Source organism: Mustela erminea, chromosome 5 (genome assembly GCF_009829155.1).
Source record: "Mustela erminea isolate mMusErm1 chromosome 5, mMusErm1.Pri, whole genome shotgun sequence".
Classification (NCBI taxonomy): domain Eukaryota; kingdom Metazoa; phylum Chordata; class Mammalia; order Carnivora; family Mustelidae; genus Mustela; species Mustela erminea.
The window spans coordinates 30,927,282-30,951,574 of NC_045618.1; the positions used below are offsets into that span (position 1 = coordinate 30,927,282).

The window sequence follows — 24,293 nt, forward strand, 5'->3', positions numbered from 1 at the left end:
GTGACTGAGCTCATTTTTTAATGCTTGCGGGTTTGTGATCTAAGAAGGGTTACTAATAAAATCCCTTACATGTACGCAGTTGTGTTTTTCCCCATTTTCTTATTTTAGGCTCCAAAAGGGAAGGGAAGAGGTTAAACAAAGAGGGTATTTTTATTATAACTTGTCGTTGCTATGCTTGTTAACACTCCCATTTAAAATCTCTTTATTCCCTTAAATAATCTCTAAGACCAACGTGGGGCTCCACCTCACGATCCCGAGATCAACAGTCACATGCTTTACCGACTGAAGCCCCCTTATTGCTCCCATTTGGGGTTGATGGAATCGCTTCCGGACGTGAACTACGGTATCGTCCCCCGCCCGGCGCTTCAACGACCTTACACCCCTGCTCCACCAAGGGCGAGACTGAGACTGGGTGGGGCGGGGCTGGGCCGGCACAGCGTGAAAATGTTTTGTCCTTAGCGCGCCGCCGTAGCCCGCCGGCGTCCGCAGTCAGCCCGCCAGGGCGCGAGCGCCGCAGTGGGCGGGGCCTCACGCTCCACCCACCGTACGTCGGCGCGTGAGTCCGGCCCCCGCGAGCTCCGGAGCGGCCCGTGAGTTCACACCCGGCTTCTGTTCAGCCTTGGACTGCGCGCAGCCATCGCCGTCATGCTCGGCGCCGCTCTCCGCCGTTGCGCTGTAGCCGCAGCCGCAGCCGCCCGTGCCAGCCCTCGAGGCCTCCAGTACTCAAGCCCGGTCCCCGGCCCCGCCGCCGGTAAGGCCCCCGCCGCCACTCCTAGCGCCCGCGTGTCCTTGCGGTGACCTGGTCCCCCGCCGCCACTCGAGGGAAGGCCTGCCCCGCGGCCTAGCCCCTGCCCTGCGGGCGGGCGGACGAACCTGGTGACCGCTGGCCTCTCTCCCCGCCGCCTCCACTTAAATGGGGGACTCGAAGACGCGGCCCCCGGGGCCTCCCCCAGCGCGACTTCCTGGTGCAGGCACCGCGGACTGATCAGGTGTGGACCTGCTGTGGGCTCCAGGGAAGGGGCGCAGTGCGCCTCCCGCGCCCACGGAACTCCTTCGGTCCCCGGGCCGTGACCGTGCCCCGGCGCTGACCCCTGCAGCCACCTGACTGGGAGTGTCCGCCGCCGGCCTACAGCGCGTCGGCGAAGGTGACATTGAGCCGCCCGGCGCGTCGCGGTCGGTGTAGGGGCAGGGGTGGCCCTTCCGGGGACGCGGGCACGGACACCGATAGCGTCTCCTGGGGACACCAGTGGGACACAGTAGACTTTTTTAAAAATCAGGCCTTTCTCGGTTAGCGTTTTCTATGTCACCTTCGCAGACCGTTCTGTCGTTTTAGAGACTGTTGTGCCACGTTCGAACTCTTCCATTCTTAAGATCTATCTTAAGAAACAACCATGTATGGTTGTTTCCTGAAATCTGGAAGAGAGCCTGAATATTGATAGGTGTTAGGCAAAGTATATACATACATCTTTCGAAAATTGGGCCCCACACGCTCAGAAATACTGAGTTCTACAGACAGAAGGGAAGCTTTTTTTTTTTTTTTTTTTGCTTCCAGTCGAAAATCTGATTGCTGGAATATGAATTGTGCTGCTGATTCCTCTCTCTTGACTGTGCCTTCCCCCTATGTGTTTGCGGAGATTTTGTTTCCATCACTGTACTTTTTTAATTAGTGTAACTGCACTTTGGTCTTGGTCCATGATGGTAGTATATGCGGGGTGTGAAAATTAGGCCCTAAGCATGCAAATTTACACTTACGAACTCAAAAGAAATAAGGTTGTTCTCTTGACTTGAGTATTAATAACTAGATCCTTCAGAACCTAAGAAATGTGCTTTCTCTTCGTTTATCATAGAACAGTAAAACTAGCATGCACTTCACGAAGACTGTCTCATTTTATAAAAAGGAGGAAATTGAGGCGCATCTTGGGAAACTGATTTCCTTTACTAGTGGTGGAACTATTTTCAGTTTCTTGGCTGTAGTTATTTTTGGCCCATCCTGATGTTTGTCAAATTTTATGATTTTTGTTTTGTTTTATTTTGCATTTTCCTTATCTAAATGCTAAAGTACTACAATATTTTCATATAGATACCTTTTGGGGTGTTTTCTTGTGACCTCTTCAAAAAAATTTGCTCCATTTTGTGGCAGGCTAGGGAAAAGGTAGAGATTTTTGGCAGACTGTAGAGTAAGGGATTCTTCTCCTTAAAAAGTTTGAGCCAAAAAAAAAAAAAAGTTTGAACATTTGTTTATCTTCTAGGAGTTCTATTCCCATTCTTGGGTATAATTTATAAACAAAAAAATCTTTATTTTAGGCGTTTATGTTGGTTACATTACGTTACATTTACGTCAGCTACTTTCTAATTGTGTGACCTTGGGCATGTTCATTAACATTAAAGCTCAGTTACCTCATCTCTAAAATCAGGATCTTTGGTAGTTGTGAAGCTTAAATGAAATAATGTAACTCGTAGCATCTTGCCTGGCACAAATGCTTAAATATATATTTGCTTTATTATAGCAGATTCCATTTTTGCAAATTATATATTAGGGTTTGTTATCCATATAAAACTGAACAGGTTTTATAATTTGAAAGTCAAAGAGAATAAAATTTTTTGGATGAGGCTGTTAAGGCCAAATCAGGGTACACTTGAAAGAGAGCTCTGAGGGGTGCCTAGGTGGTTTAGTCAGTTAAGCATCTGCCTCAGCTCAGGGCCCTGTGATCTTGAGTCTGGCATCTGCGGGGCTCCCTGCTCAGTGGGCACCCTGCTGCTCCCCCTGCTTGTTCTCTCTCTCTGTCAAATAAATAAAATATTTAAAAAGAGAGCTCTGGAGGGGTTAACCTGAGGGACCTCAAGTTTGGTCTAGTTAAGTGACAACCCAAATTCCAGAAGCCTCCAACTTGAAACATTGTTTTCCGAAAACTGCTGAATTAAAATATTTTAAAATAGTGGTGAGGTTCTTTAGTCAACCCTTAAGACCTTAACAGTCCTGTTTACTATATCCTGACCCTGATAACTCAGAAGAGTGGGAGTTTTCTCTTCCTTTTCTTGCCAAGGGCTGGATTTAGGTAGCGCTTTCTAATAACCACCCAGCCTTCTTTTCTGCACTACTCCTACACTTCTGGATTTCCAGCCTTTAAAGTCCATGGCTGCTCTTCAGGCTTGCACCTCAGCAGTCCTGCCTTTGAGGTTGTTTATGTGCCCTCTGCATTATTCATTTCTTTCCTTTCTCCTAGAATTACCAACGCCAAAATGACCATTTGGGGAGACTTTATCTGAGCTGATTAGTTATTAAGTGGAAAGCGCTCTGATTTAAGAAATTTAAACTAGGGGCGCCTGGGTGGCTCAGTGGGTTGAGCCGCTGCCTTCGGCTCAGGTCATGATCTCAGGGTCCTGGGATCGAGTTCCGCGTCGGGCTCTCTGCTCAGCGGGGAGCCTGCTTCCTCCCCTCTCTCTCTCTGCCTGTCTCTCTGCCTACTTGTGATCTCTCTCTGTCAAATAAATAAATAAAATCTTTAAAAAAAAAAAGATGTAAAGAAATTTAAACTAAAGGGATTAATTCTTCTAAGTATGTTAGGTTTTTGGTTGGTGGTGGTGGTTGTTGATTTTAAACATTTTATGTATTTGAGAGTGAGAGGAAGGATGAGGGGCTCAATCCCGGAGGACCCTGGGCTCATGACCTGAGCCCAAGCCAGCCACTTAACCAACTGAGCAAGCCAGGCACCCCCCCCCTTTTTTGGAACAGAATGCTTAACTGAATGCCAAAAAGTAGTGTTAGAAATAGCTTTTTATTTATTTAAAAGATTTTATTTATTCATTTGACAGACAGAGATCACAAGTAGGCAGAGAGGCAGGCAGAGAGAGAGGAGGAAGCAGGCTCCCTGCCGAGCAGAGAGCCCGATGTGGGACTCGATCCCAGGACCCTGAGATCACGACCTGAGCTGAAGGCAGAGGCTCAACCCACCGAGCCACCCAGGCGCCCTAGAAATAGCTTTTTAGATTGAGTTTGTAGAAATGTTCATTTTCAGACACTTCTCTCTTTTCCTACTCTGGAATCTTCAGGTTGTATAAAAGCACTGAGCAGTTGTTTTCAAAGGACTTGGTAAAAACCTCAAACGTAAGTGAAAATGCTCTACATAAGTTGGATTGGTAGCGGGGATTGCCTGTGTAGTTCACCTAAAAATCAAAATGTTAAATATATGATGGGTGTATGCACATCTAGGAGAGTAGATCCTACTCCTTCCCTTATTGAAGTACTGAAGTTAGTAATACAATTTGAACCATGTTGGAGAGTCTGATTTTGCCATGTTGGAAGGGGGATGTATGTTCCCAGATCACGCTTGGTATTATAAACAGTTGTTTCGTAAAAGGTTTTTTGCTAATATAATTAGTTTGTAATTTGGGACTTCTAGAAGGAAAGTGCACAAATTATTAAAGGTTACCCATCATTCTCCTTGCTTAGGATTTGTACTTGCTGGTCATCTTTATCTTTGGTTAGAAACAAAACAAAGCTGCCAGTCATCTAGTAAAATCATACCCAGCAGTAAGCTAAAGGAAATGGGTATTAAACACTTTTCTGAGTGGTAGGAAAGGTACGTGTAAATATCTCTGGGGAAAGAATTCGTATGTATTATTTAATTTTTCTTGGGAAATAATTAGAAGTAGATATATTGAGCAGTATGGTAGGGTGTGTGTTTAACTTGAGGCACCTGAGTGGCTTAGTGGGTTAAGCCTCTGCCTTTGGCTCAGGTCATGATCTCAGGGTCCTGGGATCGAGCCCCACATCGGGCTCTCTGCTTAGCTGGGAGCTTGCTTCCCCCCTCTCTTTGCCTTCCTCTCTGCTACTTGTGGTCTCTGTCAAATAAATAAATAAAATAATTTGAAAAAAAGAAAGCAGTAAAGCATGACCTGGGTGACTCAGTGGATTAAGCATCTGCCTTCCAGTCAGGTCATGATCCCAGGGTCCTGGAATGGAGCCCCGTAGGAGCTTGCTTCTCCCTCTGCCTGTTGCTCCCCCTGCTTTTATGCGCGCGCGCTCTCTCTCTCTCTCTCTCTCACACACACACACACATACACACACAAATAAATAAACAAATAAAAAGTCTTCGTGATGGGGGGGAATAAAAAGCACTAAACAGTCTTCCAAAGTAATTATAACTTTTTATACTGTGCTTTAAGTATTCAGCTAAGGATTTTTTTTTTTTAAAGATTTTATTTATTTGACAGAGATTACAAGTAGGTAGAGAGGCAGGCAGAGAGAGAGAGGAGGAAGCAGGCTCCCCGCTGAGCAGAGAGCCCGATGCGGGGCTGGATGCCAGAACCCTGGGATCATGACCTGAGCTGAAGGCAGAGGCTTTAACCCACTGAGCCACCCAGGCGCCCCAGTTTTTCTGTTTTTTTTTAATCCCTGTATGTGCTTATCACCTCCATGCTCCTTTCCCTCTGGCAATCACCAACAACAGATTCTTCTCTGTACCTGAGTCTCTTTGTTTTGTTTATCTTTTAGATCCCTATGCAAGTGAAATCCATATGCTGTTTGTCTTTCTCCGGCTCATTTTCCTTTCCATAATACCCTAGGTCCATCCATGTTGTCACAAATGGCAAGATTTCATTCTTTTTATGTCTAAGTAGTATTCCATTGTAAATATAAATACCACATTTTCTTTATCCATTTATCTATTTATGGACACTTAGGTTGGTTCCATCCATGTTTTGTCTGCTGTAGATAGTGCTGCAGTGAACATAGAGGTGCATGTATCTGTCTTTCTAAATTAGTATTTTTGTTTTCTTGAGATAAATACCCAGAAGTGAAATTGTTGGATCATATGGAATTCTGTTTATAATATTTTGAGGAACCTCCATACTGTTTTGCATAGTAGGTGCACCAGTTTGCATTCCCACCAACAGTGCACAAGGGTTCCCTTTTCCTCCACATCCTCACCAACACTTGTTATTTCTTGCCTTTTGGTAATAGCCATTCTCACAGGTATAATGTAATATCTCATAGTGATTACAGTTTGCATTTCCTTGATGGTTAGTGATGTTGAGCATCTTTTCATGTGTCTGTTGGCCTTTTGTCTCTCTTTGGAGAAATGTCTATTCAGGTCCTCAGCCCATTTTTAATTGGCTTGCTCTTTTGATATTGAGTTGTGTGATTTTTTAATATATTTTGGATATTAAACCCTTAACAGTTTTATCATTTGCAGATATTTTCCCCCATTCAGTACGTTGCTTTTTCGGTTTGTTGATGGTTTCCTTCACTCTGCAAACGCTTTTTAGTTTTATATAGTCCCATTTGTTTATTTTTGCTTTTGTTGCCTTTCCTTAGGAGACAGATCCAAAAAAATACTGTTCAGATTGATGTCCAAGAACTTAACTGCCTATGTTTTCTTAGGAATTTTATGGTTTCCAGTCTTACATTCACATCTTTAATCCATTTGAGTTTATTTTTGTGTGTGATGTAAAAAAATGGTACCATTTCATTCTTCTGCATGTAATTGTCCAGTTTTCCCAACACCATTTATTAAAGAGACTATCTTTTCCCCAGTGTGTCCTGTATCGTTGTTGTTGTTTTTTGCATGTTATATATATATATATATATACATATTTTTTTAAAGATTTTATTTATTTATTTGACCGAGATCATAAGTAGGCAGAGAGGAAAGTGGTGGAGTTGGGGGAGCAGGCCTCCTGCCAAGTGGAGAGCCCAATGTGGGGCTCGATTCCAGGACCCTGAGATCATGACCTGAGCTGAAAGCAGAGGCTTAAGCCACTGAGCCACCCAGGAGCCCCTACATATGTTACATTTAAAACTCTCACTTCTTAGACATCTTACAGAGCAGTTTTTCTCATGCAGTGTAAGTGAGAGTGTATGTTCCCTCTTAGGGGTTTATCAGAATTTGCCAGGAGGGGACTGTAGTTTGATAAAATAATTTTTTTAATTACTATTGTTTTGTCAGGTTGTGTAATTTATTTTGGAATATAATTTAATGGAGAGTATATTTCTTTTTAATGTATTAAAAATACAAATTATAAATTTGCTTAAGAACTGGATTGGGGGGACGCCTGGGTGGCTCAGTTGGTTGGACGACTGCCTTCGGCTCAGGTCATGATCCCGGAGTCCCGGGATCGAGTCCCGCATCAGTCTCCCAGCTCCATGGGGAGTCTGCTTCTCTCTCTGACCTTCTCCTCGCTCATGTTCTCTCTCACTGTCTCTCTCTCAAATAAATAAATAAAAAATCTTTAAAAAAAAAAAAAAAAAAAAGAACTGGATTGGGGGTCACCTGGGTGGCTCAGTGGGCTGGACCTCTGCCTTCGATTCAGGTCATGGTCTCAGGGCCCTGGGATGGAGCCCCGCACAGGGGCTCTCTGCTCAGCAGGGAGCCTGCTTCCCCCCCCAACCCCCGCCTCTCTGCCTACTTGTGATCTCTGTCTGTCAAATAAATAAAATCTTTGAAAAAATAAAGCTAGAATGGGCATTTTTTAAAAACTAGGAATTAATACTGTGCTTATCATAAAATTCATATATTTCGGAAGTATGTAAAACACTTTTAACAGTTTGAAGCTATATTACACATTAGGGGGGAAAAGTAGAAACGTACATATATAGTACTTTTTGTTCTACATGCTTTTCTTTTTTTTTTAATTTTTTTTATTTTTAAAAGCTTTTATTTATTAATTTGACAGAGAGAAATCACAAGTAGACGGAGAGGCAGCCAGAGAGAGAGAGAGATAGGGAAGCAGGCTCCCTGCTGAGCAGAGAGCCCGATGCAGGACTCTATCCCAGGACCCCAAGATCATGACCTGAGCCGAAGGCAGCGGCTTAACCCACTGAGCCACCCAGGCGCCCCTCTACCTGCTTTTCTTTGCTTAGTTTTTAAGATGTTTTTTCATATCAATACATAAGATTTGTTTTATTCAACCTGCTGAATAATCTTCCTACCATGATATATATAGTTGATTCAGAATTTAATGCATTGGATATATTTTACGTCCTTGGGCTGTACAATTATAAGTGGTTAAGATGGTAAACCTGATGTATATATTTTAACACAGTTTTACTATTATTTTTTAATATTTTTTAAAGATATTTATTTATTTATTTATTTGACAGAGAAATCACAAGTAGGCAGAGAGGCAGGCAGAGAGAGATGGGGAAGCAGGCTCCCTGCTGCTGAGTTGATGACCCAGGCTGAAGTCAGAGGTTTAACCCACTGAGCCACCCAGGCACCTCTTTCAACACAATTTTTTAAAAAAAGAAAACAAATAACCTTAATGTATTGACAGGGTATGTCAAGTATTATTTCTTTCTGTACATTGAAGTCATTGTTCTTTCTTCATTGTAGCTGTCCACTCTCTTCGCTGCTACTCCCATGGGTCACATGAGACAGATGAGGAGTTTGATGCTCGCTGGGTGACATACTTCAACAAGCCAGATATTGATGCCTGGGAATTGCGTAAAGGTAATTGGAACATAGGCATATTTGTCTACTTTGGCATAGAATTGGCAAGTACTTTATAGTCTTTCACTACTCTGTTGAAAGCCACTATTTTGAAAATATGCCTCATGTAAACTAGGTATTGTCATGCAACTTGCAGGTGGCAAAGTTTATAGCCTTCGTAGTATTTCCTGTAAAGCAGGCACAATTGACTTTTTGGGCCAGATGATTTTTTGTTGTGGGCCTGTCTTTTGCATTATAGGATATTTGACTGCATCCTTGGCTTTAGCCTGCTAGGTGCCAACCACCATCTCACCCCCACCAGCCTGCAGTGTGACAACCAAGAATGTTTTCTGGGGGACAAAAATACCCGTGATTGAAAACCATCGCTATGTTGATAGATTAGGATGAGCAAGAATTAACAATTTTGTACCTTTTAGATAAATTAAACAAGTAGGCATTTGGTCCTCCCTACTCCCTACTCTTGGTAATGGTTTGAGTTTTTTGTTACTTTCAGTCTGACTTGTGATTTATCTTGCCCTGAATTACTCTTCAGTTTAAGTAACCTAGAAGTTGTTTTTCCTAATTTGCAGATGTGCATCGAACATGAGTAGGTAACATTTAGGATGACTAGTCTAAGAGTCAAGTAGAAAACTAATTTCAAGTATACATAATTTATCTCATACAAAGAGTTCAGTCTTTGTGACTATATTCTAGCATTGTAGTCACTGTGTCTTTTGTTTACATATATTAAAATAACTAAAAGCAGGACACGTAAGTGCTTCAGACTTATCTGCACTAATGTAATAATGACTCTTACTTTGCTGCAACCAGGAAAATTCTTACTGAGTAATCTTGAATAGCAGTAATGAAAAGAACAGTAATTCTGCATTCCCATTAAGAGAATCTTAAATTTTATGATACGTCATTTTGTGCAGTGCTGAAAGTAATCATGCCCAGTCATTTTCTGGTTGAATGTGCACTAATGCTTCTCTAGATCTCCATAATGTCCTCATTTGGGCTTCATTAACTCTCCTTAAGCATTTCTCGGGTGGTTTTTAGATTATTTTCCAATAAAATCTATTTTAAAGCAACCAAAGTATATACATTGTGCTAAGAGTTAAGGCTATGAGTTGTAAATGACCCTCTTGTTTGAAGGAGAGCCAGCTAATTATTATAAAAACAGTATTAGCATTTAAGAAAACTCTGGTTTCTTTTTTCTTTTTCTTTTTCTTTTTTTAATCTTCAGCCTGCATGCAGCTGCATAGTTCGTTCTTTCCACTACTTCACTGTGGAAGATCCATTATGATCTTACTATCTAGAATTGTTAAAAGTAGAGTCTCATACTTTATTTTATAGACAAGAGACTAGAGGTCCAAACAGACAAGATCACATGTCTATGATTCAGTAAAAATGTAGATAATTAAATTGTAGCTTATATGAGGGTATTCCCGGTTGATATGGATCCTTTTTTTTATTTGACAGGGATGAACACACTCGTTGGCTATGATCTGGTTCCAGAACCCAAAATCATTGATGCTGCTTTACGGGCATGCAGACGGTTAAATGATTTTGCTAGTGCAGTTCGCATCCTAGAGGTTGTTAAGGTCAGTGAAATAACAATGCTAAAGTTGTTCCTGGAGATGGGTGGGCTGTTGTTAGGTATCAGTGTATCCTCTGTTTTTGAATTTGTTAAAATCCCTAAAATTCTTATACTTATAGGAAATGTGCATTGCAATTGCAATCTTTCCGGACGGCAATTTGGCAGAATTTATGCAACGTTTAAAAAATCGTGCTTGAGGGGTACCTCAGGCCCATCGACCAGTAGCTCAGCTGGTTAAGCATCTACCTTTGGCTTGGGTCATGACCTTAGGGTCCTGGGATTGAGCCCCTTGCTTAGTGAGGAGACTGCTTCTCCCTCTCCCTCTGCCCCTCCTCTTGCTTATGCTTGCTCTCTCCCTTTCTGTGTCAAATAAATAAAATCTTAAAAAGATTTCTGCTTGATAACCCTTTTGTTCAGCAATTCCTTTTGAGAATTTATCTTAAGGAAATAATTACGGATGTACAAAGGTTATTTGTGCTATTTGTGGTATGAAGTTAAATGTTGTTAGTTGTTTCTTAAGATGGGACTTCCCAGAAGAGGTTATCTATTAATGTTGTGGAAATGTGTTGAACAATAGTGTATTCTCCTTCTTAATATTATTTTTTAAAATTTTAATTGGGCTCCATACCCAATGTGGAGCTTGAATTCAGAACCCTGTGATCAAGAATCACACACTCGGGGTGCTTGGGTGGCTTAGTGGGTTAAAGCCTCTGCCTTCGGCTCAGGTCATGATCCCAGGGTCCTGGGATCGAGCCCCACATTGGGCTCTCTGCTCAGCAGGGAGCCTGCTTCTCCCTCTCTCTGTCTGCCTGCCTCTCTGCCTACATGTGATCTCTGTTTGTCAAATAAATAAATAAAATCTTTAAAAAAAAAAAAAATCACACATTCTACCAACTGAACCAGCAGGTGCCCAACAATTTATTTCATATATATACACACATACACACACACTCTCACACTTTTTTTTTTTTTAAAGATTTTATTTATTTATTTGAGAGGGAAGAGAGAGCAAGAGAGAAGAGAGGTCAGCAGGAGAAGCAGACTCCCTGCTGAGCAGGGAGCCGGATATGGGATTCGATCCTGGGCCTCCAGGATCATGACCATAACGGAAGAAAATTATGAAACAATTTTTATGGTGTGACCCCATTTTATTTTAAAAAATATATAGATGAAAATGTAGGAGAATATATACTTGCCCTCCTCTCTGTTGATTTTCTCTCTCCTGTTTTTCTGTAATGAAAAATGAATACATTGCATTTTAAACAAGAATTTTATACCATTGGGGCACCTGGGTGGCTCAGTGGGTTAAAGCCTCTGCCTTCACTCAGGTCATGATCCTGGGGTCCTGGGATCGAGCCCCGCATCGGGCTCTCTGCTCAGCAGGGAGCCTGCTTCCCTTCCTCTCTCTCTGCCTGCCTCTCTGCCTACTTGTGATCTCTGTCTGTCAAATAAATAAATAAAATCTTTAATAAAAAACAAAAAATTTTATACGATTAAGGGATGCCTGGTGGCTCAGTTGGTTGAGCTTCTAACTCTTGATTTCTGCTTGGGTCATGAGACCACACTCTGCCTCAGGTTTCTTGAATGGTGGGGAGCCTGCTTGAGGTTCTCTCCCTCCCTCTCCCCTTTCCCCTGCTTGTGCACTGCATTCTCTCTTAAAGAAATAAATACATTTTTTTTTTTTTTAAAGACTGTTACTTATATGTCAGAGAGAGAGAGTGAGCACAAGCAGGGGGAGCAGCCCACAGAGGGAGCAGCCCGCAGAGGGAGAACCAGGCTACCTGCTGAGCAAGGAGACTGATGCAGGACTTGATCTCAGGGCCTGAGCCGAAGGCATATGCCCAACTGACTGAGCCACCCAGCCATGCCAGAAATTAATCAGTCGTTCTTTCTTTCTAAAGATTTTGTTTATTTATTTGACAGAGAGAGACATAGGGAGAGAGGGAACTCAAGTGAGGGGAGTGGGAGAGGGAGAAGCAGGCTTCCTGCTGAATAGGGAGACCAATGCGGGACTTGATCCCAGGACTCTGGGGTCATGACCTGAGCTGAAGGCAGATGGTTAATTTCTGAGCCACCCAGGCACCCCAAAATGAATCTTTTTAGAAAAATACAATTATGGGGGCACCTGGGTGGCTCAGTGGGTTGGGCCTCTGCCCAGGTCATGATCTCAGGGTCCTGGGATGGAGCCCCGCATCGGGCTCTCTGCTCAGCAGGGAGCCTGCTTCCTCCTCTCTCTACCTGCCTCTCTGCCTGCTTATGATCCCTGTCTTTCAAATAAATAAATAAAATCTTTAAAAAAAGAAAAGAGGGGCGCCTGGGTGGCTCAGCGGGTTAAGCCGCTGCCTTCGGCTCAGGTCATGATCTCAGGGTCCTGGGATCGAGTCCCATATCGGGCGCTCTGCTCAGCAGGGAGCCTGCTTCCCTCTCTCTCTCTCTCTCTGCCTGCCTCTCTCTCTGTCAAATAAATAAATAAAATCTTTTTAAAAAATAAATAAATAAATAAATAAATAAGTAAAAATAAAAATAAAAAAAGAAAAGAAAAGAAAAATACAATTATGGAGACCTAGAATTTGTTAAAGGCAAATGAATAGCAGCTCGGCACTCTCTTAGTCCATTTGACCTTTTTTTTTTTTTTTTTTTTTTTTTTTAAGATTTTACTTATTTATTTGAGAGAGATTGAGAAAACACAAGTGGGGGTGGGAGGAGCAGAGGGAGAGGAAGAAGCAGACTTTTTGCTGAGCAGGGAGCCTGACCCAAAACTCTGGGTTTGGAACCTGAGCCAAAGGTAGCTGACTGAGCCATCCAGGGGGCCCCCAGTTGACCTTTTAATATTTGTCCCTGAGGAATCGTGTGAAAATATAGGTATAATTACATTTTATGGTGTTTGTCAAAGACAAAGAGTGTTTGTCAAAACTCTCTTGCCCTGGGAATAAGTATAGCTCTCCACGAAGGGACATGGTACACAAGAAAGAAATGCAAGTCTGTAAGAGGGAAAGTGTGACATGACTTGATCTTCAGTGGGTAGATAATTAAGGGTTCTGTAGGCTGTCAATCCATTCAGCACCAGTACTTAATTGAGTTAAGATCTCAGATTGGAAGCAAATTCAAAAACTTTTCTTGTGTTAACTTAATTATTCCTATTGCCTGCTGGGCATGTTTAATTATCTTCACAAAATTCTGTCATCACCACCTTTTCTAGTAACTTGAGGCTTTAAAATGTTTTGTTTCGGGGCACTGGGTGACTCAGTTGGTAGGCATCTGCCTTTGGCCTGGGTGGTGATCCCAGGGTCCTGGGATCGAGCCCCATTTTGGGCTCCCTGCTCAGCGGGAAGCCTGGTTCTCCCTCCCCACTCCCCTTGCTTGTTGTGTTCCCTCTCTCGCTGTGCCTCTCTCTGTCAAATAAATCTTTTTTAAAAACCTGTTTTATTTTGTTAGTTTTTTCTGGATTTAATCTAATGGTCTTAGTTATTCTTGAGGTGCTTATAAACCTACTTTGAATAGTGCCTGCATTAGTTGTTCTATGTTAAAAGTAAGTCACATGTGGGGCACCTGGGTGGCTCAGTTGGTTAAGCCACTGCCTTCCGCTCATGTCGTGGTCCCGGAGTCCCAGGTTCGAGTCCCACATCGGGCTCCCAGCTCTGCTGGGAGTCTGCTTTCCCTCTGACTTTCTCCCCTCTCATGTTCTCTCTCTCTCTCTCTCTCTCTCTCTCTCAAATAAATAAGTAAATAAAAATCTTTAAAAAAAAAAAAAAAGTAGGTGACATGTATTCTCTGCTATTAGCCTCTGCATATGTGATTAAAAGCATTCTCAAGTTCATTTTTTTTTTTTTAAGATTTTATTTATTTATTTGACAGACAGAGATCACAAGCAGGCAGAGAGGCAGGCAGAGAGAGAGGAGGAAGCAGGCTCCCCGCTGAGCAGAGAGCCCGATGCGGGGCTTGATCCCAGGACCCTGGGACCATGACCTGAGCGGACGGCAGAGGCTTTAACCCACTGAGCCACCCAGGCACCCCTCAAGTTCAGTTTTTTAATAGAGATAGCTTTTCAGAGAGCTAAATGTAAGTATTTTCTTTGCCATCAGGACAAAGCGGGACCTCATAAGGAAATCTACCCCTATGTCATCCAAGAACTTAGACCAACTTTAAATGAACTGGGAATCTCCACTCCAGAGGAACTGGGCCTTGACAAAGTGTAAACCCCATGGGTAAGCAACACACCATTGAATAAGGCAAGAAATGAATCCAAGGAATGGGGAGTGAGTGACATTTCAGTTTCTCAGCATAAGATCTTTTATTGGCCTCCTTAGAGGCCATGAACAGAAGGATTTAGAGAGTACTAATGATGGTAAGTTTAAGGAGCTAGAATTGTCGTTTTTAGTTGTTAACTAGTGTTAACTAGTGTTAACTAGTGTAAAGGCAAGAGGAAGCCTCCGTTAAAAATCTATATAAAATATTTAAAACATAAAATTTCATTCCTTTTACCTCCCCCAAACTAAAGGTAGTAATCCACTGCATACAAGGTGTTCATCACACATGCTTTTTATACATCTGTTTATTTTTAACAGTTTTATTAATTTGATGCATGCGTTTTTGTGTGCCCACATTAGAATTTTAACAGTCAAGTAAGTATCACTGATAATAAAAACTTACTTGATACCTTGTTCTCTTCGGGAAGGCAGGTAATAGAACCAGCCACAGGATTTTTTAGATAGTGAGAGTGTGCAGAAAATACATAAGCAGTGACTCGTTTTTTATTTTATTTAAACACATACAGCGTATATGACTCTTATGTCAGGCACTGTTTTAAGTGCTCTGTAAATATTAACTCATTTAACCCTCATAAACCATCCCTTGAGGTAGTTACTATTATTATTATTAATATTCCCATTTTACTCTTTTATTAATGAGGAAACTGAGGCACCTTGTCCAAGGTCATATAGCTAGTACTGGAACCCACACTTAAAGCCAGCCAGTCCAGCCCATTTCCATTGCTCTCACTGTGCTGCACACCCTGTGTAGGCATTTACTATATTCATTTCTCAGTGGTAAACAGTGAAGCTTAGAAGATTTGCTTCCTAAGAATAGGAGGACATTGTTTTTTAAAATAGTGGAAGTCAACTACCTAATAAAAGTTCCAGTAAAAGCGAACCCAAAATTCTTGAAGGAGCTAAATCAGCTCCCTCACAAGATAAAGGTCCAGTGAGCCTGATTAGAGATTGCTGTGGAGCAGGAGTCCTAATTTTATCTTTGTCCACCCCCAGACCACCACCACCTCCCTGAAGTCCTTCAGCTCATCTTTGTAATACATGAAAGGCTTTATTTTTTAAAGGTGTGTACTAATAATGATTTTTGTGAGAAAACTAGGCATTCAGAATAGATTTCCTCTTACATTTTTGAAGCTCTTGTGTGTGGTTCATATTCCATAGTGGGCCTCTTACAAGGATATTTAAACACTTCGGCTTAATTTTTATTTTATCAAGTAGTCCCAGGAGTCCAGAAGATCTTTGTTACATAGAATCTGTTCTGGCTGCGATGACATTTCTTTAAAAAAAAAAAAAAAAAAATTTATAGGGCAACTCCCCAACACTTTATGTTTGGAAAAGAGGACCACCCCAGTAAGTACTAGGTATATAAATACAAAAAAGCCACAGAGCTAGTCCCTTGTGAGTTAGCTCTAGGCAGGATTAAGGAACAGAAAAGGCTACACAGAGCCAGTGATTTCCCTGGACTGTTGCTCTAAAGAAGGTTATTTTTAATAAGATTTCTACCTTTCCTTTATTTTTTGGCTAATTCTTCGTGTTTTTTCTTACAGATGGGCTTCTCAAGGATTTATTCATAATGCTACTTGATTGTAAACAATCACCTGGAAATACTGATGATAACATATTACCTTATTTGAACAAGTTTTCCTTTATTGAGTACGAAACCATGTAATGGTAACTTGGACTTTAATAAAAGGGAAATGAGTTTGAACTGAAAGTAGGTATCGTTCCATGTGTTTGCTTTGAAAAGCAGAAAATGAGCCATCATAGAGCCATTGATTCCATGGTTTTGTTGCCACTGTGTGCTGAGAGAACTGCCTTAATTCTCTGGAAACCATCTGACATGAAATAAATTTAAAACTGGTTATCGAGATAGTCTTGAGAATATGCTGTGTGGTAGCCAGCTTCTCTCTTATTGGCCTTTTCCTTCCCTACCTGTTCTTCTCTCGCAGTGCAGTATTAGCCTTGGACATCAAATACTAATATATTTGATATGTGAAAATCTATATAATAGATTTTGTTCTTTAAGAACTAAATAAATGGGTTTACTCTTGAGAATTAATCCCGTCTTAGTTTAGAAGGCCCATGTTATTGGAGACTAGCTCTTGGAGAAAGATTTTAGGTCTAAGTGACTTCTAGTATAGCCATTCTGACTGCAGTGCCAGGGAAATAGGATTAATAATAGGTTGAGGTTTAGCTATCTTTCCTCTTTCTCTCTCTCTCTCTCTGTCTTTTTTTTTTTTCTTCAAGATTTTTTTTATTTATTTGACAGACACAGCAAGAGAGGGAACATAAGCAGAGGCAGAGGGAAAGGGAGAACCGGGCTTCCCATCGCTGAGCAGGGAGCCAGATGTGGGGCTAGATCCCAGGACTATGGGATCATGACCTGAGCCAAAGGCAGACGCTTAACGACTGAGCCACCCAGGCATCCCCACATATGTTTATTTAATTGTGTAGTTGGTAGGTATGGTTCTTAGGTTTGACCCCTCCGTAGGCAGCTCTTTCCCCTCCTCATTGCATTTAGTATAATGTCCCAGTCACACTGTTTGGTTTTTCCTCCAGATTGTCAGGTTGCTTCTCACTTGGAATGACATCATCATAGGTCTACCTCCCAAATCCTAGAGAGAGGGGTCAAGAGAGGTCATAAACAGAACAGTCACCTATATAAAGACATCATGGCAGAGATTATCTTAAACATCTGAGAACGTACATGGGTACTATTCTGATTATACATAATGGGTACATACGGTTACTTTCCTGAAGAGGAAATAACATTTTAAGTTGAAGCCTGAAGGATTGGAGGTGCTTTGTTTATTCACAGCTTTATCTAAAAGGTAATTTTATTTATTATATGACATGTTTGGCCTTTGCACCATTGGGGAGGAAGGTGTTTTTTTGTTTGTTTTTGGCAGTTTCTCTATGTGCATAAATAATCACCTTTAAGTCTCCTTTTTCAGTTCACCAGATCTAAAGGATTTACTAGAACTAGCTGGAAAAGGACCATATCAATATCATGGGCCCTTACCTTATAGGAGGAATGCAAAATGATAGAAATGGTTTCTGCTTTTAAGATTGTAGGAGAGGCCTGAGGAGTGAACATAGGTTTACAACTATCTGCAAGGGTAAGAAATGAGTATTACGTGGCTTTCACACCATGTTCATTGAATACCTACTATATACCAAGCATTGTGCCAGATATTTGATAATAGAGCAGTAAATAGGGGAAATAGATTTGGGAGTCTGGAAAAACTGATGTTAAGATCACAATTCAGGGGACACCTGGGTGGCTCAGTAGGTTAAGCCTCTGCCTTTGGCTCAGGTCGTGATCTCAGGGTCCTGAGATGGAGCCCGCATCTGGGCTCTCTCTGCTCAGCAGGGAACCTGCTCCCTGTCCCCCTGCCTGCCTCTCTGCCTACTTGTGATCTCTCTCTCTTGTCAAATGAATAAATATAATCTTCAAAAAAAAAAAAGCACGGGGCACCTGGGTGGCTCAGTGTAACCCAGGACCCTGGGATTATGACCTGAGCTGAAGGCAGACACTTAATGACTGAGCCCCCCAGGCACCCAGAGATGACTTAAAATTCTTTAAAAAAAAAAAAAAAAAAAAAAACTACATTTAATTTTTGGTCAAATTACAGGCATCAGTGGGTAGGATAGGCTTAGAGTTCTGAAAAAAAGCCTAAAACTAAAGAATTTAAGGTTTGAAACAGCAAAAGGGGAAATTTCTGTGGAAGACCATTTGGATGAAAACATAAAGTAGGCTAATGGCTAAAATTGTAGGAGCAGGTACATTGAGAGGGAAAGAGAGGAGTAACTTAGAGAAAATGTCAAACAGTACAAAGATAAAAGTATTATTATAAGTTTTCAGGTACTCCTCAGTCTGCTTCAGCAATTATCAGTACATGGCCACACTTTTCATCTATATCATTTACCCCCACTAAATATTTTGAAGATTATTTATTTGTTAGAGAGTGGCAGTGGGGGAACAGAGGGAGAAAGAAACTTGAAGCACGCTCCCTGCTGAGTGCAGAGCCCAATCCAGGGCCCAGTTTCACAAACCTGAGATCATGACCTCAGCCAAAATCAAGAGTCAGCAGCTTAACCATCTAAGCCACCCATGCGCCCCCCAAATATTTTGAATCAGATCTCAGGTATCATGTCATTCCATTGTGAATAAATACTTTGAAATATCTTCAAAGTATATTTAAACACATCTGCAGTAAAGACTTAAACTTTTTTTTTTTTTCTTAAAGATTTTATTTATTTATTTGACAGAAACACAGTGAGGGAGGGAACACAAGCAGGGGGAGTGAGAGAAGGAGAAGCAGGCTTTCCATTGAGCAGGGAGCCCGATGTGGGGCTCGATCCCAGGTGGGATCATGACTTGAGCCAAAGGCAGATGCTTAATGACTGATGACCCAGGTGCCCCTAAACAACTTTTTTTTTTTTTTTTTTTTAAGGAATTTTTGGTGGTGGTCCTTTTTTCTTAAAATAAAAATATCTTTACTGGATTTTCTCATTTCTTTTTCTTTTTTCTTTTTTCTTTTTTTGAGAGGGGGAGAGCATGAAAACAAGTGGCAGGTGAGGAAGAGAGACTCTCAGGCAGGCTCCATCCCCAGCACTGAGCCGACATGGGGCTCGATCCCACAACCCTGAGATTATGAACCAAGCCGAAATTAAAGAGTTGGATGCTTAACTGACTGAGCCACCTAGGCACTCCTGGGTTTTCTCTTTTTTTTTTTTTTTTTTTTAAGATTTTATTTATTTGAGAGAGATCACAAGTAGGCAGAGAGAGAGGAGGAAGCAGGCTCCCAGCCAAGCAGAGAGCCTGATGTGGGGTCTCGATCCCAGGACCCTGGGATCATGACCTGAGCCGAAGGCAGAGGCCCTAACCCACTGAGCCACCCAGGCGCCCCCTCATTTTAAAGATGATACATGTTCATGAAACAATAAAAGTACAAGAATAAAACATACCTGAAATTCCCCACCCAGTTACAGCCACCACTAGTATTCTGATGACCGTCTTTCCAGATGTTTCTACTTTGTGCATGTGTATATACTTTTTGCATGCTGTTTACAAACTTGTTTATCTCCTCCTTGCTAGGTCAAGACTACTATTGTAAACCATTTTCTATATCAGTTAACACATGTCTGTCTCCTGCATTTTAATGGGGCGTAATATTCCATGGTTTGGAATTTTCAACTTGGGTAATGGCTTTTATAATGAACTTGTGGCTGAATTAGAGGTGGTGAAAAAGTGATTTTAGGCAGTGAGGCAGGAGGGAGGAGAAAGGAGTCCTGAAAAATGATTAAGTCCTTGGACACCTGGGTGGCTCAGTTGGTTAAGCATCTGCCTTAGGATCAGGTCATGATCCAGGTTCCTGGGATTGAGTCCTGCATTGGGCTCCTTGCTTGGTGGGGAGCCTGCTGCTCCCTCGGTCTGCTGCTGCCTGCTGATCCCCCTGCTTGTTCTTGATCACTTGCTCACTCTCTGATGGACAAAATCTTAAAAGAAAAAAAAATAATTAAGTCCTAAGAGGATAATTGGAAAGATGGTGATAGTTAAAAACAGTATTGGCACATCCTTAATGTGCCGGAGATTTTGTATGGAGCTGGAAAGAATTGGTAGCTAGTTGGAAGTTTTCTTTGCATCATAAGTTCTGTTGAGATTTCTAAATTTTGTTTTTGCCTCAGTAAGTCATTTGTGCTACTAGAAACAGATGGGTCCTCTAAATTTATTGTAAATGCTAACTTTTAGGCCCCTTAATGTTTGTTACAACAGTACCTTAGACTATAGAAATAAGCACTGCGTTTTAAATTGCTCTCATTGGGACCCTGGGTGGCTCAGTTGGTTGTCTGCCTTCAGCTCAGGTCATGATCTCAGGGTCCTGGGATCCAGCCCTGGATCAGGTTCTCTGATTCCCCCTCTTTCTGTGCTGTTTTCCCTGCTTGTGCTCTCTGTCAAGTAAAATTTTTCTTAAAAAATTAATAAATTGCTCTCATTGTGTATCTCTTTTGTCTCCAAGATAAGTGTGGCAAAGTATAGCCCCCAGGCCAGATGCAGGCCATCACCTGTTTTTCTACTGCCCACCAGCTAAGAATTGTTTTTTATATTTTTAAATGGATAAAAATCAATACATTAAGATTTTGTGACAAAGTTATATGAAATTCAGAATTCATTGCCCATAAGCAAGGAACACTGCCACGTAGTCATTTGCATATCATCTATGGCTGCTGTTTTGAGTTTTTACGTATTTTAAGTGTTTTTAAAGATTTTATTTATTTGTTTGACACACAGAGATCACGAGTAGGCAGTGCAGCAGGCACAGAGAGAGAGGGAAGCAGGCTCCTTGCTGAGCAGAGAGCCTGATGTGGGGATCCTGACCTGAGCCAAAGGCAGAGGCTTTAACCCACTGAGCCACGCAGGTGCCCTTTAAGTTTTTTGTTTTTTTTTCCAAGATTTTTATTTTTTCAGAGAGAGAGCACAAGCAGGGGGAGCAGCAGGCAGAGGGAGAGGGAAAAGCAGGCTCCCCGTTGAGCAGAGAGCATAGTGGGGCGCAATCCCAGGACCCTGGGATCATGACCTGAGCAGAAGCAGCTGCCTAACTGACTCAGACCCTCAAATATTTCTTTCTTTCTTTGTGTGTGAGAGCGCAAGGCACAAGCAGGGGGAGTGGCAGGCAGGAGAAACAGGCCCCGACTGGGCAGGGAGTCTGATGCTGGATTTGATCCCAGGACTCTGGGATCCTGATCTCAGCTGAAGGCAGATGCTTAACCAACTAAGCCATCCAGGCGTCCCATTAAGTTTTGTTTTTGTTTTATTGTTTTGATTTTTAAGATTTATTTATTTGAGAGAGACAAGTTCTTGTACACATGCACGTGCATCCGGAGGAGCAGAGGGAGTCTTAAGGCAGACTCCACCCTGAGTACGCTGCTTGATCTCAGGGTTCTGACCTGAGCTGAAATCAGAAGTCAGATTTTTTAAGTGTGCGGTTTAGTGGCATTAATTACATGTGTATTGTGCAGTCTCCTTCCTTCTTTCTTCCTTCCTTTCTTGAGATTTTCTTTCTTTATTTGACAGAGAAAGCACAAGCAGGGGGAGCTAGAGGCAGAGGGAGAATTAGGCTCCCTGCTGGGCAAGGAGCCTGATGGGGGACTGGGATCACAACCCCCACCAAAGACAGACACTCAACAGACAGCCACCCAGGTGCCTGCCTTGTGCAGTTTCTGTGGCTGCTTTTGCACTATGATGGCAGAGCTGATAGACACTCTGTGCTATCCACAAGTCTACAAAGTCAAAAATATTTTCTAACAATTTATAGAAAAAGTTTGCCAACCCCTAATAATGGGAATTATTTTCAAAGCAAGCAAATTTCTAAATCATAGTCCTATTACTAAGCAGCAAAGGTGACTAGGTAATTAAGTCTGCTGATAAATCTCTTGCTCCTGTCAAATGCCCATTTGTCAGGTCAGTTCCCATGTCATTGTCATAAGTCATATTTGATTGACTCTTTTACTGTGCTGGAGAAAACAGGCTATCTTTTAGCTTAATGGACTCTAGTTCTACCTAAAAGAAGTAGACAATAAGTAATGTTCACAATTTAAAGAAAAAGTATGCTTCCACAGCTTGATGTAAAGGGCTCTACCCTAACAGAATGGGGTTTTGAACTTTCTCTTTCCTTATTCTTTATTTTGAAAAATTAAAAACTAATAGTTTGCTACATTTATTTTATTCCTGGTATATATACACTTTCCCTCAATCATTTGAAGTAAATTGCAGACATGGCATTTTATCCCTAAATACTTAAGCAGCTATCTAGAAATAAGGATTTTTCTCTTCCTACTGTTACCACAATACTGTTAATATACTTAAAGAAGTTTGGAGTACCTGGGTGACTCAGTCGTTAAGCATCTCCCTTCAGCTTGAGTGATGATCCCAGAGTCCTGGGATTGAGCTCTGCAGGAAGCCTGCTTCTCCCTCTCCCACTCCCCCTGCTTGTGTTCCCTCTCTTGCTATGTCTCTCTGTCAAATAAGTAAATAAATATATATTTTAAAAAAGTTTGCCATAAAATGCGTACAGTCCATTTTTCTGGAGAGTCCAGACAGTGGTGGTGTAGAATGCCCTACATTCTGCTTTTGGTTCGCGCCCGATCTCGTCTGGTTTGCTTCCTTGCTATTAAAATCTAGTTAAACAATTTTTGGCAAGAATACGACACAGATGAGGGGCGCCTGGCTGGCGCAGTCAGTAGTGTGTAACTCTTGATCTTAAGGTTGTTAAGTTTGAGCCCCACATTGGGTGTAGAGGTTACTTTAAAAAAATTAAAAATTGGGGCACCTGGGTGGCTCAGTTGTCAAGCGTCTGCCTTTTGCTCAGGTTATGATCCCAGGGTTCTGGGATTGAGCCCCGCATCAGGCTCCCTGCTTGGTGTGAAGCCTGTATCTCCCTCTTCCACTCCCCCTGCTCATGTTACCTCTCTCTCTGTGTCTGTCTCTATCAAATAAATAAACAAAAACTTTTAAAATGATTAAAAATTAAGGGCGCCTGGGTGGCTCAGTTGGTTAAGCATCTGTCTTCAGCCCAGGTCATGATCTCAGTGTCCTGGGATCCAGCCCTACCTCGGGCTCCACACTCAGTGCGGAGTCTGGTTTTCCCTCTCCATTTTCCCTTCCCTTGCTCATGCTTTCTGTCTCTCTCTCTCTCTCAAATAAAATCTTTTTTAAAAAATAAAAATTATAAAGAATACTGCACAGGTGATGTGAGATTCAGTTAGATCCCCTCAAGACGGATGTGATTATTATGTCCTAGCATCTTTGTATATTTACTCATAAGCTGATGGGAGATAATAATGTAATAATATAATGAAGAAATGGGGCTTTTTTTTTTTCCTCTGTTCACAATCCCTGGTGTTTCTTCCTTTTCTTGTAAGGATACCACCCTAGGGTGCTTGGGTAGTTCAGTCATTGAGCATCTGCCTTTGGCTCAGATCATGGTCCCAGAGTCCTGGGATGGACCCCCACATCGGGCTCCCTGCTCTGCGAGCCTGTTTCTCCTCCTCTCTCTGCTTGCTGCACCCCCTGCTGTGCTGTCTCTCAAATAAAGAAAAACTTAAAAAAAAAAAAAATACCGGTCCTATTGGATTAGGGTCCCACCCTTTTGACTTCATTTAATCACTTCCTTAAAGGCGTTATCTCCCAAGAACTGTTACGCTGGGGGTTTGGAGTTTCAACATAAGAATGGGGGTAGGGGGCGCCTGGGTGGCTCAGTGGGTTAAGCCGCTGCCTTCGGCTCAGGTCATGATCTCAGGGTCCTGGGATCGAGTCCCGCATTGGGTTCTCTGCTCCGCGGGGAGCCTGCTTCCTCCTCTCTCTCTCTCTGCCTGCCTCTCTGCCTACTGGTGATCTCTCTGTGTCAAATGAATAAATAAAAATCTTAAAAAAAAAAAAAAAGAATGGGGGTAGGGGGTGGATAAAAGTCAGTCTAACATAAAGGCACACACGTGACTGGTAGAAAAAGAGGACAGGCATTTGAAGCAGATAAGGATTCAACCCCCACCTCCACAACTTGGTGATCTTTGGCAGATCATCTAATCCCTGTGACCCTCACTTCACTTTCCTTATACATATGTGAAATGGGTATGATAGTGCCACATAAGAATGTTGTGAGGAGGGGCACCTGGGTGGCTGAGTGGGTTAAAGCCTCTGCCTTCAGCTCAGGTGGGATCGAGCCCAGCATCGGGCCGAGGAGCAGAGAGAGCCTGCTTCCTCCTCTCTCTCTGCCTGCCTCTGCCTACTTGTGATCCCTGTGTGTCATATAAATAAGTAAAATCTTTTTTTAAAAAGAATGTTGTGAGGATTAGGAAATATATCTTCCCTAGAAGGAGGTGACAATGTGTGGGGATGAAAGTGGAGCTGGTGGGCACCTTGGTGGCTCAGATGGTTAAGTGTCTGCCTTTGGCTGGGGTCATGGTCCCAGGACCCTGGGATTGAATCTCACGCTGGGT

The 24,293-nt window shown here is 42.2% G+C and overlaps 1 protein-coding gene across 1 annotated transcript; it reads left to right on the top strand.

Moving 5' to 3' along the window:
- The first annotated feature begins 540 nt into the window (after positions 1-540).
- Positions 541-16,162, top strand: LOC116590541 (cytochrome c oxidase subunit 5A, mitochondrial). Its single transcript, XM_032342437.1, has 5 exons — positions 541-751; positions 8,334-8,450; positions 9,912-10,033; positions 14,112-14,234; positions 15,842-16,162. Exons 1-4 carry the CDS (start codon positions 646-648, stop codon positions 14,223-14,225), a joined length of 459 nt encoding a protein of 152 aa, XP_032198328.1. The 5' UTR covers positions 541-645; the 3' UTR covers positions 14,226-14,234; positions 15,842-16,162.
- The last annotated feature ends 8,131 nt before the right edge of the window (positions 16,163-24,293 follow it).